Below are 19012 nucleotides of genomic sequence, written 5' to 3' on the forward strand. Positions count from 1 at the left end.
TAGAGGGAGATAAGTGCATCATTCAAGCATAAAGTGTTCAAAGAAAGAAGTTTTTGATGTCTTGGATGGATCTTTCAACACCATCAAAAGACGCCCACTCCTCTGTAACCAAAAACACCATAGTAAACATGAAAGAGCGACTTTCCAAACGACTTACCCAAAAAATGAAAAAAACGAAATTTTTCTAAATTGATCAAGTCTTTTTGTACAATGCATCTCTAAATTTACCATGATAATTATGACTTAAAATAGATTTCTTTTAATGTAAATAGTAAATACTAGACATAATTTTATGCCCCTTACTTTTTTGGGCGATTAACTTTTGTATGAGAAAATTAATGGAAGAAGTTTAGTAGAGATGCTATTGCTCCTATCTAAAAGAAGTTCTGTGAATAAATAATTGAACCATTGAAGTTCTACAATCAATGAAATGACATCATTTCGAAGATATGTGAAATACGTAAAATAGTTTTTTTTTTTTTATTTTTTTTTTATTTTTTTAAGCATCCGTTGGCTATCAATAGAAATTATAACAACTCATTCTTTTAATGTCATATTGAAAGTAAGTTACACAAAGTGGTGATAACTTTCATTTGATTTTCATAGCTTCCAGTAATTTTTCTGAACATGTACACCCTCTTATGGCATGAATCTTTTGCAAATTTGATGAAAGTTTCTTGCCTTGATCTTAGGAATTCACGCCCGATGAAGGAAGATATGATGTTATATGGGTGCAGTGGTGTATCGGGCATCTCACAGATGATGATTTTGTGACATTCTTTAACAGAGCTAAGGTAATTTCATTCTTTAAGATGGCACCTCCTTTCCCTGTGAGAAACAGTGGAGGGTAAAGTTGTGGGTTTTAGAGACAACGAGTGGCAAGTGCATATATAACTTATCAGTGAAAAAAGTGTAAACTGTGAACATGTTGAGTTATTTACTTATCAATTAAAAAAGAAGAGTGAACAATGAACATCTTAGTTATTTGTTCGGACTCATTAGAAGGCAAAACATTTACAAGTGTTTAGCTTGAGATGGTGGAAGGTTCAGTAATAAGAATGAAGTGTGAACTAAAAGATTGTTGGCTATTATCAATTGACTACTTCAATTCTCAGATTTATGCAATTCTGTGACTATGATACCCTGCAGTGTCCAACACCTTTGAATTTTCTTTTACATCCTTCAGCTTTTCGTTTTTCTTTGTCTCTAATCTTTCTCCTAATACTTGACTGGCCTTTTTTTTGGACACGATTGCCTTTGTGGCCATATTGCCACACAAGGGACTAAATGCTAAGTTATATATCTTTTTGTTACACTAACTTTCCTGCAATTGATACTAGTTTTTTTTTCGATAAGTAATCCAATCTCATTAAGAAGCACAGGTGTAACAAAAAGATATATAACTTAGCAAGAGAAACATTCAAAGGAAAAGAAGAACATAAAAACAAGAAATTCCAAGAAATTAGAAAAAGCGAACAGTTGCGAGCAACCATTCAAACATAAAGAGATTTGAACATAATGGCTTTCAACTTTATCACCGTCTTCTCACAATCTTCTTCGTTTTGTGCATTGCGTTCTCTCCAAATACGCCATATTAAGCACAAAGGAATCATTTTCCAAACTTCTCTACTATAGTGTCCTCCAAATTGACCTCTACAACAAGCCAACAACTCCACCACCCTCTGGGGCATGACCCACTCTATCCTAAAAATACAAGATCAATTCCCACAAATCCTTCAGTACATCATAGTGGAGTAAAAGATGATCAATGGTTTTCACGCTCTTCTTACACAAGCAACACCAATCTACCATTATGATGTGCCTCTTTCTCAAGTTATCCATAGTCAGAATCTTCCCTAAAGTTGTCTGTCCACACAAAGAGCGCCATTTTCGAAAAAGCCTTATTTATCTAAATGCTCTTCTAAGGAAAGGAAGAGCAATCAAGAGCGCACTATAATAAGATTTGATCTAAAAAACCCGCATTTTGAAAGGAATCCAACAAATCTTATCCTCACCACTTCGTCTCAACCTGAGAGAATACAAATGATTAAAGAACGAGGTAATCGACTCCACCTCCCAATCATGCACTGATCTTATAAAGGTGATGTTCCACTGAATGGCGTCGTCAGAAAATTGCAAAAAATCTACCATCGAAGCCTCTTTAAAGCGAGAAATACCAAACAAGTCTGGTAGGACAACCTTGGAAGTCTGATCCCCACACTACACACTATGCCAAAATATGATAATAGAACAATCACTCGCCTTAAATCCAATAAATTGAGAGATATCCCCCCACCCCCTCCTTATATTTTTCCACACCCCCACCTTGAACGACTCACTAATCGAATTAGAATGCCTCCCTCCCCACATGCTGTCATATTTAACTTGCACAACTGTTCTCCACAGAGCCTCTCTTTCTGTGGTGTAACGCCATAACTACTTCCTCATTGGCAATAAGGTTAGCGTCTAGAATTTGTCTCCCCTTGATGAAATTATTTTGGGTCTTGGAAATAACCTTCTCTAATACCATTTTCAACTTGTTAGCTAGGACTTTGGAAATAATTTTATCGACGCCGCCCACTAGGCTAATAGGATGTAAATCCTTAATATCCACCGCCCCTGCTTTCTTAGGAATGAGGGCAAAAAAGGTTGTATTCAGGCTTCTTTCAAACTTACCTTTAACATGGAACTCATGGAGAACATTCATGATATCTTATTTGAGAACCTCCCAACAAGTCTAAAAGAAAGCCAAAGAAAAACCGTCATGGCCCCAGTTATCATCGTTCATAGCTTCCACCACCGCAAAATTCTCACTCTTCTCAAAAGCTCTCTCCATCCAACTAGCCTCCTCATTACGAATAGAATCAAAATGAACACTGTGCAAATTAGGTTGCCAACTGAACTGTTCAGAATAAAAACGATTGTAAAACCACAAAATATGTTCTCTAATTTCTATAACATCAAAAGAAACCGTGCCATTAACATCTAAAGATTTAAAGGAATTGTTATGTCTGTTTGAATTAGCTAGTTGATGTAAAAGTTTTGTATTCTTATGACCCTCTCTCAACCAAAGTATCCTCAATTTCTGTTTCCAACTCACTTCTTCCGATGGAGTAGTCCTCTCCAAGTCACTAATAACTTCAGCCTTTCTCAAATTATTGTAATCAAATAAAGTTCTTCCTTCTACAATAGCATCAAGACCCTAGAGTTTGTCCAAGTGAGCCTTTTTTCCTTCTCAAGTACCTCCTCAACCCAATTTTTTTTTTTTGATAAGTAGATTTAGTCTTATTGAAAGCGTAAGGCGCCCCTGAGTACACTGGAAGTATACAAAAGGAAACACCTAACTAGGAAAAGAAAAATGGAGAAGAATAGGGAGTCTATTGATCATTTGTTGCTTCACTGCGAAGTCGCCTGTGATCTTTGGAGTTACATTCTCGTCCTATTTGGGGTAGAGTGGGTGATGCCACGGACAGTGTTGGAGTTGTTGACTAGTTGGTTGCGTCGATTGGGTATGGTCATGCTAAAGAAGCTTGGCGGTTAGCTCTATTGTGTTTATTGTGGTGTATTTGGCGGGAACGGAATGTGCGGTTCTTTGAAGATGTAGAGACATCAATGGTAGAGCTACAGAAGCATTTGCTTAATATGTTGTATATTTGGATAGCGCCCCATCATTGCTTGAATGCTTTTACTTTTGTAGACTTTTTAAATTTATTCTCTTCTCGTCTCATTTAGGAGCTCTCTTGTATACTTTCCGTGTATAGGGTTGCACTTCTTTACGCTTTTAATGAACTGAATTTCAATTACTTATCAAAAAAAAAAAAATGGACAAGGAAATCTACAAAACTAATCGATAGTGGGGGCAAAAAAGCCATCGTCCAAATATACAAAGTATGAAAAAACGAAGTTAAAATATCCTTAATCCATTTTTTCAAGTCAATTTTCAAAGCTTTCAATTTATGCGCCATGATAAAATTAGAGGAACCTTGAAAGTTTTAAGACATCCACCATTGTTTCACCTTTTCCACAAAGCCATATGATTTTTTTTTTTGATAAGTAATTGCAATTATATAAAAAAACGCAAAAGGGCGCAACCCTTATACACGGGAAGTATACAAGAGACCCCTAACAGGGACGAACAAAGAATAAATTTAAAAATTTTACATAAGTAAAAGCACTCAAACTAAGATAGGGCGCTATCCAAAAATATAAAGTATTGAGCAACTGCTTCCGTAGCTCCACCATGGATGTCTCTACATCTTCAAACAGCCGAGCATTCCGCTCCCTCCAAATACACCACAGCAAGCATAAAGGAGCTAACCGCCAAGCCTCTATAGCATGACCACCCCCAAGCGCCGCCCCCCAACAATTCAGCAACTCCAACACCGTACGTGGCATAACCCACTCAACCCCAAATAAAATAAGGACGTAGCTCCAAAGAGCCTGCGCGACCTCGCAGTGAAGCAACAAGTGATCAATAGACTCCCCACTCTTCTTACATAAACAACACCACTCAATTACTATCACCTTCCTCTTACGCAAGTTATCATGCATCAATATTTTGCCCAAAGCAGCTGACCAAACGAAGAAGGCCACCCTTGTTGGAGCCTTAACACGCCATATGATTTTAACCACATATTCTTAAACTTGAAATGCTGCATACTCCATTAAACTTCTCCATAATCAAGCAAAATAGAAAAATGATCCGATAATAATCTAGGGAGCCTCCTCTAAGAAACATTTGGAAATTGGGCTTCCCAATCAAGAGAGAAGAAACTTATCAATTTTGGACCACGAGGGAGGATCATAGTTATTAGACCATGTAAAATTTCTACCTACAAGAGGGATATCCATAAGACCCTGTTAAAAAATGAACTCAGAAAACACCATAGTTGGGGAAGAATTAGTATCACTTGATCTCGCACTCGGATAGTGGATGATGTTGAAATCACCCCAATAAATTCCACCAACTAAGCAACCCTGCCAGTTCATCCCATAACAACCTTCTATCAACGTTGACATTATGACCATAAACACCCATAAAAAGCCAAATAAAATTATCAACTACATTTCGAAAGGAACAAGTAATAGTAAATTCCCCCACACAATTTTTTCCATTACCCTCCTATCCAACACAAGCAAAATCCCACTAGAAGTTGCTCTAGGCCCCAAGTAACACCAATCCACATGTTGATAGCTCCCAAAAACTACGCATAACAACCCTTAACAGATGCTCCATTTTAGTTTCTTGTAAACAAACAATGTCAGTGTTCCATCCTTTGAGTTGATTCCTAATCCTTAGACGTTTATCTCTCTCATTCAACCCTCTAACATCCAAGACAAAATTTTTGGGCTTAAAGAGCAAGATGAAACCCTCCCTTACCTTTGCCCTGACTAGAGTAACCTCTTGTAAGGTCCTAATTGATAGAATATGATAATCTTTTTAATTCACAGTTTCTTCTATTCATTGACTTAGAAAAAGAAATGGGGGATCTAATCGGATTTTTCTAGTTGCGACTCTCCTCGATGGCAGTGAGCAAAGCCACTTTAATAATTCTGTTTCGAAAACCCTTGAATTTTTGTAATACCCACTGGCAATTCTGGTGCGGAGGAACCTAGCACTTCATTTACATTTAGGAAATAGATTCAAAGGCTGACAAACGCCTGAACTGTTTGTTATGCCCACCCATAGAAGGAACCTCAACCAAGCCTGCATTATTATTCCAACTGCCACCATACCAAATAAGAAGAAACTGGTTAGGAACAACGTGAGTATTGCCCCCGAGCAACACTTTCCTCCACCTGAAATGACCCCACTTGCTCCTCCTCCTAACCCCCACTTCTCTGTTTGCTTATTTGGGGCAATGAGTTTTCTCTTCCCAAATTGTTATTTTCTCTTTTTGAATTCCCTTTTCTATCTTCAATTCATAGTTTTTGTTGCCATCATACGCTGTCAGAACAATCTTAGTTCTGTCCCACGTCAGTTTCCCAGTTGACCTAACTCTAGCCCCATTGTCTTGTAAATAGTGGAACAATTCTAGAACGCAACTCGAAGGCAAAAGCTCTACAACCCTTTCCATCTCTTCCTTCCGGTATGACAATATATCCTCTCCGACTGTCCCCACGATACTCCGCCATAGCTAGGGAACACCCAATGCTTATTAGAACAACGCTGGGCGAGGGAGGCTTGTGTTTCCAACCCTGGAAGATTTCACAAATTCCTTCATCCCCAACAGTTGAAACAGAACCTCCATGGTGGCTAGCATCCATGATAGACTGACTTTATGCAAAAAGATTGAAGGGTAAAAAAGTTTGACCAAAGGTTACCCTTCTTTCATAAATCCGTAAAATTGAAGTCCCCTCCTCCACCGCGAACTCGAAGGACTAGGATTCAATGAAGCACCATCTCAAGTTCCCCCATCACACGATATCTCTGTTTTGAATGTATAGTTGATTTCAAGTAGTATATCCTAGTTCCATAGAATTTCGATCTTCAGAACCATGCATTAAAGCACCCTTCTCTTCTCAGCATATCTATATGCTGTAACATAAAATCACATATAACCCTTTCCTGCAATTGTTACTAGTTGCATAGAATTTCCATCTTCAGAACCATGCATTAAAGCATCCCTCTCAGCATATCTATGCTGTAATATAAAATAACAAATAACCCTTCCCTGCAATTGTTACTAGTATTGCAACTTATCAAAAAAAAATTGTTACTAGTATTGCAACTAGAACACTCTCTTCTTCAAACTGTCAAGGTAACCAAGAACTTTGATTTGCTATACCAATGACCTGATTACTTAAGCAATGTTCTCATGCTTTCCATGTTTTAAACTTTCTTCTGAAACTTCTATTTTCACTAACATAATGTACTGCATAGGATGCAATACAATATACTATTGGGGGTTTCTTTTGGGGGTTTCTTTTGTTTTGTGAAGGTTTCTATTATGCTTTTTAGGGGTTTTCTTGTGGGTTCCTTGTGGTTTTATTGGGTTTTTTATGTGGGCTAGCTGAGTTGCTTATGTGTATACATCCTGTGTACTTAGGGGCGCCTTACGCTTTTTTAATGAAATTCTCTTACTTATCAAAAAAAAAAATTCCCCCCCCCATGTATATATGCTGCAACCTATACCTTTATAGTTTATACAATTTGTTTTTCACATAGTTGGACTTCAATATTCATTAAAAAAAAAACATAGTTTGGCTTCATAAATATTCTAATGAACATCAGTAACTGCTGCACTTTAGTGGCACTAACTTATAAGTTACTTCTAGGCTGGCCTTAAACCTGGTGGCTTTATCGTCCTGAAAGAGAATATAGCAAGAACTGGTATGCTTCCTATTTGTTTTCTATTACTCTATTTATGCTGAAATTTTCGTTAAGGGTACTTTATGATGCAGTAACTTACGTTTGCACCCTACAAGCTCTAAGTGGATGCCATTTTCTTTCATCTGTATAGCTTCTGTGGTTCTTAAAAGCTGAGTGTCTTATGGTATTCAAGTGATTCATAGAGGGTTCATTTATTACATTTCTAACTAAATTCTCAAATATGTGTCCAGGATATAATACTTTAAGAGAGAAAAAAATGTAATATATCATTGCCAAAATATAGCTTCAACTCATGCACTTTCAAGCAAGTCTAAGAAGGTACAAACTTAACTATTAAAAGTACATAACCAAACTTAGTAACAATTCTCTAGTCTGATTCAATAGTTTTCATTCATATTTCTAGCATTTTCAAAACTTTAATATACATCCAGAGTGTAGGATGGAGTTTGAGATTTCAAAGGCCAAGTATATTTACTGAGATATTAGGATTGAATGTGAGTATTATGCAACTTTTTTTGATATATTTTATTCTTATATGCTATCAAAATAATTTAATGTTAGAAAAACCCTAGAAGATTGATTGATGCATATAGAAGAAAGGTGCACTGAATTGCATGGAATTATGAAGTGGGATTTGTAAAGTCTTTGAAAGGATATAAGGCGGTGAGGGCATCTGATTATGGTGTTTTTTTTTTTTTTTTTTTTTTTTTTTAATAACTAAAGTATATTACAAAAAAAGCATAGAGGTGCGCAACCCAAAGTACATAGGATGTAGACGTGATACCCCTAATCCAAAGAGAAAGAACACAAAAACTCTTCTATTTGACGAAATGAACTGGAGACGGAAATCACAAGCTTTGTGGTTGAAGGAGGGGGACAAGAACACAAAATTTTTTCACAGGGTGGCCAACTCACATTGTAAATTCAATCATGTTGACTCTTTGAATATATATGGTGCAACGTCCAAGAATCCTGTGGAGATCCAAGAGCATATAGTCCAGTATTACAACAAACTGTATTTTGAGCGATGTTCTTGGAGGCCAAGGGTGAATGGTCTATCTTTCCTATCCATTAATGCGGATGAAAGTATTAGGTTAGAAAGATAGTTTGAGGAGAAGGAGGTGTGGGATGTAGTCAAGGATTTGAATGGAGATAAGGCTTCGGAACCAGACGGCTTCACAATGGCTTTCTTTCAGAAGTGTTGGGAAATTGTAAAAGATGATCTTATGGCTGTTTTTGCAGAATTTCATAATCGAGGTCAGTTTGAAAAGAGTCTAAATGCTACTTTTGTTTCTCTAATTCCAAAGAAGACTTGTGCTATGGATGTGAAAGATTTTCACCCTATTAGTTTGGTGAGGGGGATGTATAAGATTATTTCCAAAGTTCTATCGAACAGGGTTAAGTTAGTATTGGGAAAAATTATCTCAAACACACAGAATGCATTTATTGGCGGTCGACAAATTTTGGATTTAGTGCTTATTGCTAATGAATGCTTGGATAGTCAAATTTGTTCGGGGGAATTTGGGCTGCTGTGTAAGCTGGATTTGGAAAAGGCATATGATCATGTGAATTGGGGACTTCTTGCTCTATTTGCTGCATCGGTGTGGTTTTGGGAAGAAATGGAGGGCTTGGATGCGATTTTGTATTTCTACGGTGAGATTTTCTATTCTTAAGAATGGAACCCCGTCGGGTTTTTTTAATAGCACTCGTGGGTTGCGACAAGGGGATCCACTTTCACCTTTATTGTTTGTTGTGGTTATGGAGGCTTTGAGCCGGATGTTGATTGCTGCAATGGATCAGGGTCATTTGACAGGGTTTTCAATGGGACATAGGGATTCTGAAGCTTTAATTTTGAATCATTTACTGTTTGCCAATGACACGTTAATTTTTTGTGGTGCGCAAGAACAAATTTGACATCTGCGGTGTATCTTCTTATGTTGTAAGGCAGCTTCAAGATTGAGGATTAATTTAGAAAAATCAGAAATTGTTCCTATTGGAGAGGTAGAGGATGTCGAAGGGTTGGCACAACTCCTTGGATGTCGGGTCGCATCTTTGCCTATGAAGTACTTGGGTTTGCCGTTGGGTGCTTCTTATAAAGCTGTGTCTATTTGGAATGGTGTCATTGAGAAAATGGAACGAAAGTTGGTTGGATGGAAGCGAATGTATTTGTTGAAGGGTGGTCGGTTGACTCTTCTTAAAAGTACTCTTTCCAACCTTCCAATGTATTACTTGTCGTTTCCTATTCCAATGGGTGTGCCTAATCGTCTTAATAAACTTCAAAGGGATTTTCTTTGGGGTGGCATTGGAGATGAGGCCAAATTTCATTTAGTGAATTGGAACAAGATATGTACTTCATTGCATTCAAGTGGGTTGGGAGTTCACAATTTCGTCCAGTTTAATCAAGCTCTTCTTGGGAAATGGTTGTGGCGGTATGGTAGGGAGAGAGAAGCATTATGGCGTTTGGTGATTGACGTCAAATTTGAGTGTCTAAAGGGTGGGTGGTGTTCAAAAGAGGTGTTGGGTACTTTTGGAGTGGGTGTGTGGAAACATATTAGGAGGGGATGAGATAAGTTTAGCAATTTTGTTTGTTTTGAGGTTGGGGATGGGTCTCATGTAAGTTTTTGGCATGATTGGTGGTGTGGGGAGAGATCTTTGAAGCAATGTTTTCCAGATTTGTTTAGTATTGTGAGGAATAAAGATGTGATGGTGGCAGAAAACTTGGTTGCTCAAAATGGATTTATTTAGTGGAATGTTATTTTTACGTGTCTAGTTTAGGATTGGGAGATGGAGATGGTACTTTCTTTCTTCGCTTGGCTTTATTCTATTTCGGTTCGACATAGAGAGGATGACAGGTTAATTTGGAACCTCTCCAAAAGGGGTTTATTTGAAGTGAAGTCCTATTATCAAGTGTTAAATATAGGAAAGATGGCCCTTCATATCCGTGGAAGAGTATATGGCGTGTTAAGGCTCTGGCAAGGATGGCTTTCTTTGTATGAACAACAGCTTTAGGTAAAATTTTGACACATGACAATTTGCGAAAGCGGAATGTCGTGGTGATAAAGTGGTGCTGTATGTGTAAAAACAATGGGGAGTCAATAGAACATTTGTTACTTTATTGCGAAGTTGCTTGAGATCTATGGAGTTACATTTTTACTTTATTTGGGGTAGAGTGGGTTATGCCACGAATAGTGTTGGAATTGTTGATTAGTTGGGGTGCGTCGTTTGGGTAATGGTCCAACAAAGGAAGTTTGGCTATTAGTTCCTTTGTGTTTAATGTGGTGTATTTGGCAGGAGCGGAATGCGTGACGTTTTGAAGAAGTAGAGACATCGATGGTGGAACTAAGGAAGCATTTGCTCAACACGTTGTATATTTGGATAGCATCTCAGCATAGCTTGAATGTTTTTACTTATGCAGATTTTTTACATTTATTTTCTGTTCGTTCCTATTGTTAAAGTATTGATTAAGTGATTAAATTTACCTCTTCCTATCAGCTTAAGCTTTTGGGATAAGTGGTGATTTAATATGGTATCAGAGCTAAAGGTCCTGAGTTCGAATCTTGACTCCGTTATTTACCTTCCATTTTAATTAAAATATTCCACGTGTTGGGCCTCACCTATTAAAAGGAAGTCTAAGCCCACACGTGAGGGGGAGTGTTAAAGTATTGATTAAGTGATTAAATTTACCTCTTCCTATCAATTTAAGCTTTTGGGATAAGTGGTGATTTAACACCTATTAGGGGCACTCTTGTATACTTCTTGTGTATTACAGTTGGGCCCCTCTGCGCTTTATTAATGAATTGACATTACTTATCAAAAAACAAAAATAATCTAAAAAATCAGAATAACAATCAGACATAGACTATATCATTACTCTACGCATGAACAATGTTTGTATTACCAACTTCTTCAAATTAAGTGAACCAGTCTTATAATCTTCAAAATTGCATGCAGCATGCATTCCATTCCTTCCATAAACACCACATCAAACACTACAGAGCCATTCTCCAAATCGGCACCAACAACCTGTTGCGCCTTTGCCCTCTCCAACTCCCCAACATCCCTATCACCGATCTAGGCATAACCCACACAACACCAAGTAGCTACATTATCGTACTCCACAATTCTGGAGCAACCATACAGTTATGAACAAATGATCAATGGACTATCCACAAGTCTTACACATAGAACCACTCCATCACAATAATATTCCTCTTGCGTAAATTATCTAAAGTTAAAATTTCTTTAAAGTCGCCGTTCATACAAAGAAAGCCACTCTCGGAGGAACCATAACTTTCCAAATACTATTCCAAGGAAAAGAAGAATGTATAGGAATAGATATTACCTTATAGTAAGACTTCACTTCAAATGATTTCTTTCTCGAAGGAATCCAACAAATTTTATCCTCTCCTTCATACCTTCCTTTAAGAGAATACATCATCTCAAAAAATCTAGAGACCACTTCCACATCCCAATCATGTACACAGGTTGAGTAAACAAAATATTCCACAGAATGTTACCATTTTGTCTCTGCATATTCTCCGCCACCCATGTATTCTTACCACACACAATAGTAAATAGTTCTGGAAAAAGAATCTTCAAAGGTAAATCCCCACACCACACATCATGCCAAAACAAGACTCTAGAACCATCTCCAATCTCATATCTCACAAGCTGCAAAAGCATCCCAACCCCTCCGAATACATTTCCACACTCTCACTCCAAAAGGACCCCCAACCTTAGAACACCAACCACCCCTCATACTACCATATTTAATATCCACCACCTTTCTCCAAATAGCATCCATTTCCATAGCAAACCGCAATAGCCACTTACCCAGCAAAACTCTATTAAACTGAATCATATTTGTCACTCCTAACCCCTCCGAAACCTTCGGTGAACAAATCGTAGACCAATTAACCAGATGGAATTTAAACTCATCTCCAATACCTCCCAAAGGAAATTCTTCTGAAGTTTTACCAAACAATTAGCCACTCCCACTGGAATAGGGAAGTGGGACAAAAAATATGTTAGCAAACTCGAAAGAGTACTATTGATCAATGTTAACCTCCCATCATTTGATAAAAACAACCTCTTCCACCCCGCCAATCTATTTTCCATCTTCTCAATAATGAATCCTTATACTTAGCTTCCAAAGGAAGACCCAAATACTTTATACGAATTGAAGCCACACCGCATCCAAGAATGCTAGCCAACCACTCCGCATCCCCTACTTCACCTACAGGAACAATCTCGGACTTAGACAAGTTGATTTTCAGCCTCGAAACTGCTTCAAAACATAGCAGCAAGGATCTCAAATGTCGGAATTGTTCAATGAGGCTCACAAAAGATCAAGATATCATCTGCAAATAACAAATGGGACATAATCATAGCTTCCTGATATCTCGAGCCTACGGAGAACCCACAGAGTCGCTCGCTTTCCACCATTTTAGACAACATCCGGCTTAAAGCCTCTTGTGGTAGTCCTTGTTAACTACTAAAAACCCTGAAGGCGACCCATTAATGATGATAGAGAAACGGACAGTTGAGATACAATAAGCAATCCAACCTCGCCATCTCTCCCCAAAATCACATCTCTTGAACAAATAAAGCAAAAACTCCCAATTTACATGGTCATAGGCCTTCTCCAAATCCAATTTACAAATAATACCTGGTGCTCTAGAGCGAAGCCAGCTATCCAAGCATTCATTAGCCACCAATGCAGAGTCTAGGATTTGTCTCCCCTTGATAAATGCAATCTGAGAGTGAGAAACAATCTTCACCAACGTTGGACTTCAACCTGTTTGTCAGTACCTTCAAAATGATTTTGTACATTCCACCTATTAAATTCATTGGTAGAAAATCCTTGATTTCCATTACTTCGGCTTTCTTCGGAATAAGTGAAATAAAAGTAGCGTTTAGACTTTTCTCGAATTTTCCACTGTTATGAAATTCCTTAAGAACCACAATAATATCAACCTTTAAAACCTACCAATACTTTTGAAAAAATTCCATTGTAAATCCATCAGGACCCGGGGCCTTATCGCCTATGAAATTCCTCACTACCTCCCAAACTTCACATTCCTCGAACTCTTGTTCCATTCATAGTCTTTCCCTATCATCAATGGAAAGAAAAGATAAATCATTTTCCCTTGGTCTACATTGATATTGCTCACACTACAACTTTTTGTAGAAATCCACAATGTGATCCTAAATAACTGTTAACTCATCAGTCAGATGCCCATCAACCACTAGTGACTCAATCGAATTGTGTCTCGTGTGCGAATTTGCCAAACGATGGAAGAACTTCATATTATTATCACCCTCTTTTAACCACAAGGCCCTTGATTTTTGTCGCCAACTAACTTCTTCAAGATAAATACTCCACTCTAAACTTCTAGAGTATTCTTCTCTCTTAATATTTTCATCTTCGGATAATAGTCTCTCCTTTGCAATCATATCCAGCTCTTTGCAGATGATACCTTGATCTTTTGTGACCTTAATGTTGAACAATTTCGAGATCTAAGATGTTTGCTGCTATGTTTTGAAGTGGTTTCGGGGCTGAAAATCAACTTGTCTAAATCCGAGATAGTTCCTGTAGGTGAGGTAGGGGATGTGGAGGAGTTGGCTAGCATTCTTGGGTACGGTGTGGCTTTGCTTCCTATAAAGTATTTGGGTCTTCCTTTGTGTGCTAAGTATAAGGATTCTAATATTTGAAATAGCATTATTGAGAAGATGGAAAATAGATTAGCGGGGTGGAAGAGATTGTATTTATCTAAGGGTGGGAGGTGAACATTAATTAATAGTACTCTTTCAAATTTACCAACATTTTGTCTCTCTTTCCTATTCCAGTGGGAGTGGCTAATTGTTTGGAAAAACTTCAGAGGGACTTCCTTCGAGAGGTATTGGAGATGAGTTTAAATTCCACTTGGTTAATTGGTCTACGATTTGTTCATCAAAGTTTTTTTTTTTTTTTTAGGGGGGGGGGGGGTTAGGAGTGAAAAATATGATTCGGTTTAACAAAGCTTTGCTGGGTAAGTGGCTATGGTGGTTTGCTATGGAAAGGGATGCTCTTTGGAGAAAGGTGGCGGATATTAAATATGAGAGTATGAGGGGTGGTTGGTGCTCAAAGGAGGTTGGAGTTTCTTTTGGAGTAGGAGTATGGAAATGTATTCGGAGGGGATGGGATGCTTTTGCAGCTCATGTGAGATATGAGGTCGGAGATGGTTCTAAATCTTGTTTTGGCATGATGTGTGGTGTGGGGATTACCTTTGAGACTCTTTTTCCAGAGCTATTTATTATTGCATGTGGTAAGGATGCATGGGTGGAGGAGAATATGTAGATACAAAATGATACAATTATGTGGAATATTTTGTTTATGTGACCTGTACATGATTGGGAGGTGGAAGTGGTTTCTAGATTTTTTGAGATGTATTCTCTTAAAGTAAGGTGTGAAGGGGAGGATAAATTTGTTGGATTCTAGCAAAAAGAAAATCATTTGAAGTGAAGTCTTACTATAAGGTATTATCTAGTCCTATACAGTCTTCTTTTCCGTGGAAGAGTATTTGGAAAGTTAAGGTTCCCCCGAGAGTGGCTTTCTTTGTGTGGACGGTGACTTTAGGAAAAATTTGAACTTTGGATAATTTACGCAAGAGGAATATTATTTTGATGGAGTGGTGCTATATGTGTAACACTTGTGGAGAGTCCATTGATCATTTGTTCCTGCATTGTATAGTTGCAACAGAATTGTGTAGTGCAATCTTGTAGTTGTTTGGTGTTGTGTGGGTAATGTCGCGATCGGTAAAAGAGATGTTGCGGAGTTGGAGGGGGCAAAAGGGCAACCGGTTGTTCATACTAATTTGGCGAATGGCTCCATTGTGTTTGATGTGGTGTCTATTGAAGGAATGGAATGCACACAGTTTTGAAGATTGTGAGATTGGTTTGATTAATTTGAAGAAGTTGGTGATACAAACCTTGTTTATGTGGAGAGTGAAGATACAACCTATGTCTGAGTGTTCTTATTCTGATTTTCTAGATGTGCTCTCATTTATCTTTGAATTAGGGGTATCATGTATACATCATGTGTACTTTGGGTTGCGTCAATCTGTGCTTTTTTATAATATAATTCACTTATATAAAAAAAAAAATTAATTAGAGGATTTGAATTGTAACCTCTTAGTGGGGAAGAAGACATCAAAGCCAAAAAAAAAAAAATTAAGAATTAATAGTAGGATTCCATTACTCTTCCTTCTTCACTAGAATCAAATGGCATTTTGTAGATTGCCACAAGTTAAGTCCATACAAAGCATCCAGCAGCAACTTTGCCCTTTATCACATGCCACCTCCATGCAGGCAGCAATAGTAGCATCTTGCAACAACAACTCTGATGAGTTACTGCTACACCCAAGAAGCCCTCTTGCACGCCCAATTCCTGTAGAAGGCTTGCATCTCCATGATCACGGCAGGTCCATGACAGTAACTTGCATGCTTCCACGATGATCTCATAGCATGCTGACAGGCCAGTGTTGCCAATTGTACACTGCTTGCTAGTTCACTAAATCTTGCTTTCCAGCAAGCCGAGCCTTCTATGTGGTCCAAGATTGTCGAGGTAGTACATGACCAACCTATTCTTAGATTTACTGTTGCTCTTGGCTTGAACAGGTGTGGGGGAGCTTATCGCATGCCATGCCGTCACCAAAATTTCTTTGATTTAGCTCACAGGGTCATCACACCCGCACAACTAAGCCCCAGCCTAGTTCTCGTGTTCATGGTTAGCTAGCCAACATTGAGCTCCATTCGTAGACCTTCTCTTGCACAATTGTACCTGCAACTTGCTAAGGCTTCGCTCTAGCAACCTGTGAGTGGAAGAGTTATAACCATTCAATAAGAGGTAGTAGCATCACTTGCCGCTTGATTCGAGCACCAACTTGTAGTGACTATTGGGCCCACGGTGTGCCTCCCTCATGTCCAAGGCCTTGTGACTAGAAGTGCCACCTATGCTGCAACCAAGGCAGTCAACTCATGGTTGCGACAAACCGCCCCTACCAAAAGGATTTGGCGTTCTTGTCGGAAGAGTGGCTAGGCAGATGGTCACTTGTTCTTCGAGCTGCTAGAGGGTCATATCTCTCTCTCACATTGCCTTGACTTCGAGAGATCCTTTAACTTTTATTGGAGATGAGGCCAAATTTCATTTAGCGAAATGGAACAGGATTTGTACTCCTTTGCATTCGGGTGGGTTGGGAGTTCACAACTTCCCAGTTTAATCAAGCTCTTCTGGATAAATGGTTGTGGAGATATGGTAGGGAGAGAGGTTTTATGGCGATTGGTGATTGACGCAAAATTTGAGAGTCTAAAGGGTGGGTGGTGTTCGAAAGAGGTGTCGGGTTCCTTTGGAATGGGTGTGTAGAAACATATTTTTTTTGATAAGTAATAAACTGACTTTATTAAAAGCGTCAGGTGCCCCTTAGTACACCGGTAGTATACAAGAGAAAACGCAAAGCTGGAAATCGAAAAAAAACAGCCCAAAAAAAGAAAGAAAGAAGCCCACCAAACAAACCCACGAGAACCTAAACCTACAAGAACAAAGAACCCCAACCCAACCCTCAAGGAACACACAAGAAACCCACCCAAAAACCCACAGGAACCAACACCCTAAAACACAACACCCGTAGTCCACAAACAACCCACAAACTACAGAACCTGAGCCTTTCCTCTTCTACTCCTAGAAGGCACACTCGGAGCTCTTCAGATTCTGCAGTTCTCTCTTTCCTTTGATCTTATCCCGCTTCCCCTTACTACCCCGATGAAAATCTTCCTCAATGGCATCCAACAAAGTCAGGGCCAAATCTTCATCCTCAGCACCATCCAACTCCCACTCCAAATGTAAGTCGGGAGGAATAACGCCCAATGGGTGAGGAAAGTCACCTTCCTCTCCCTGATCCCACAAAACAATCTCCCCAGATGGGCTAAACCCTACCGGCCACTCCTGAGATTGGATCAAGCCATTCGAGTTGGGAGTCTCACCCTTGTCAATGGTCATCGATTTGCAGCCGCTCAAGGGGGAGGGAACTCTCGAGAGAAGGAACCCACGCCGTAGCCCCACTCCCCCACTTGGCATCGGCAGATTCTGAACCACAGACCAGTCCGAAGCCTGAGAAGAAGTACCCAAACACTGCGTCATCGGCGAACTCAAAGCTGTCACTGCCTCATCAATCAGGGAAATATCCAACTTAATCGCTTTGGCCTTCGATTTCCGCTGATACCTCATGACTGATTTTGTTTCGGACGGGTAAATGGGAGCCCCACTGTCCGCCATCACCGGAAGAGACAAATGAATCCTCTCTCCCAACGCATCCGCCTCCAAAGAGGGAAACTCAAATCCTTTAGAGTCCGAATCCAGCCCCCCAAGCAGACACAGGGTTAAGTCACAAACAGACACTTCCGATCGCAGGTTGGGCTTCGCTGCACACACTGAGGCAAAAGGATCTTCAACCACCGCCGTGCACAAGCTAGGACTTGCGCTGGAGAACTCGCCAGTATCCGACAGCCCTCCACCCATGCCAGTTGTCGTCTTCACCTCCGACCTAGACCCATCTTGCCGGGCCAAAACAGGTTGAGCGGAGAAAGCCGGATTCTCCACCGGAGAAGAACCCCCCATCCACGACGAGCCTAACTTGAACATCGGAAGAGTAGAAGTCAACCTGTCCAAGGCTTCCGGCGCCGAAGAGCCCAAACCCGACATTCCAGAGTCCAACCTCGCTTCGTCGAGACCAAAAACCTGATTCGGGAAAAACCTCTTAGCCTTCTTGGGGTTGGGCTTAAAGCCCAACTTCCTAGAACCATCCCTACAACGTGGCCTTCTAAGCACAGCTGAAGAGATCCTGCATCGGCCCAGTTTCAGCCCAACAGAAGAAATCCTGCTCCAGCCCACGTTAGACCCACTCACCCAATCCAGCCAAACTCCAACCTGTTTGAGGATCTTTCTGTAGACTGAGACATTGCAGTCCCTTGTACTGCACTCTCTGCCTTTTCGAACATTAGAGCCATCGCCACAGAGGTCTTTACCCACCGGATCCAAAAGGCTTTTCTCCCAGGCGGAACAGTCCACCGACTGCCGGACAATCGCGCAAGACCACTCCTTTATCGGGAACTGCTCCTCCTCGCACCAGGCCACCTCCTCCTGCGAAACCAGATTCTGGCCACCAAAAGCAGGAACATATTAGGAGGGGATGGGAGAAGTTTTGTAATTTTGTTCGTTTTGAGGTGGGGGATGGGTCACATATTAGTTTCTGGCATGATTGGTGGTGTGGTGATAGATCTTTGAAGCAGTGCTTTCTAGTTCTGTTTATGCAATGGTGGTGGATAACTTGGTCGTTCATAACAGAGTTATTCAATGGAATGTTCTTTTTACGAGGCAAATCTAGGATTGGGAGATAGAGATGGCTCTTTCTTTCTTCGAGCGGCTTTACTCCACTTCGATTCGACATGGAGAGGGCGACAAGTTAGTTTGGAACCCCTCTAAAAGGGGTTTTTTTGAAGTGAAATCCAATTATGGAGTGCTTATTAGGAAAAATGGCCCATCATTTCCGTAGAAGAGTATTTGGCGTATTAAGGCTTTGACTAGGGTGGCTTTTTCTGTATGGTTAGCAGTTTTGGTTAAAATTTTGACGCATAATAACTTGC

General features: G+C 39.7%; 1 protein-coding gene across 4 annotated transcripts in view; it reads left to right on the plus strand.

The window, feature by feature from the left end:
- Nucleotides 1-19012, plus strand: part of LOC133868675 (alpha N-terminal protein methyltransferase 1) — a 50398-nt gene that overhangs the window by 9864 nt on the left and 21522 nt on the right. For 3 of the 4 annotated variants that reach the window (XM_062305640.1, XM_062305642.1, XM_062305641.1), the window contains exons 5-6: nt 693-794; nt 7279-7333. In XM_062305640.1, coding sequence (XP_062161624.1) covers nt 693-794; nt 7279-7333 — 157 coding nt within the window. Of the gene's footprint in view, nt 1-692; nt 795-7278; nt 7334-7563; nt 7652-19012 lie in introns of those variants that run through there. The other variant, XM_062305643.1, reaches the window with a different exon arrangement.

The sequence above is a fragment of the Alnus glutinosa genome, chromosome 5 (genome assembly GCF_958979055.1).
Source record: "Alnus glutinosa chromosome 5, dhAlnGlut1.1, whole genome shotgun sequence".
Classification (NCBI taxonomy): domain Eukaryota; kingdom Viridiplantae; phylum Streptophyta; class Magnoliopsida; order Fagales; family Betulaceae; genus Alnus; species Alnus glutinosa.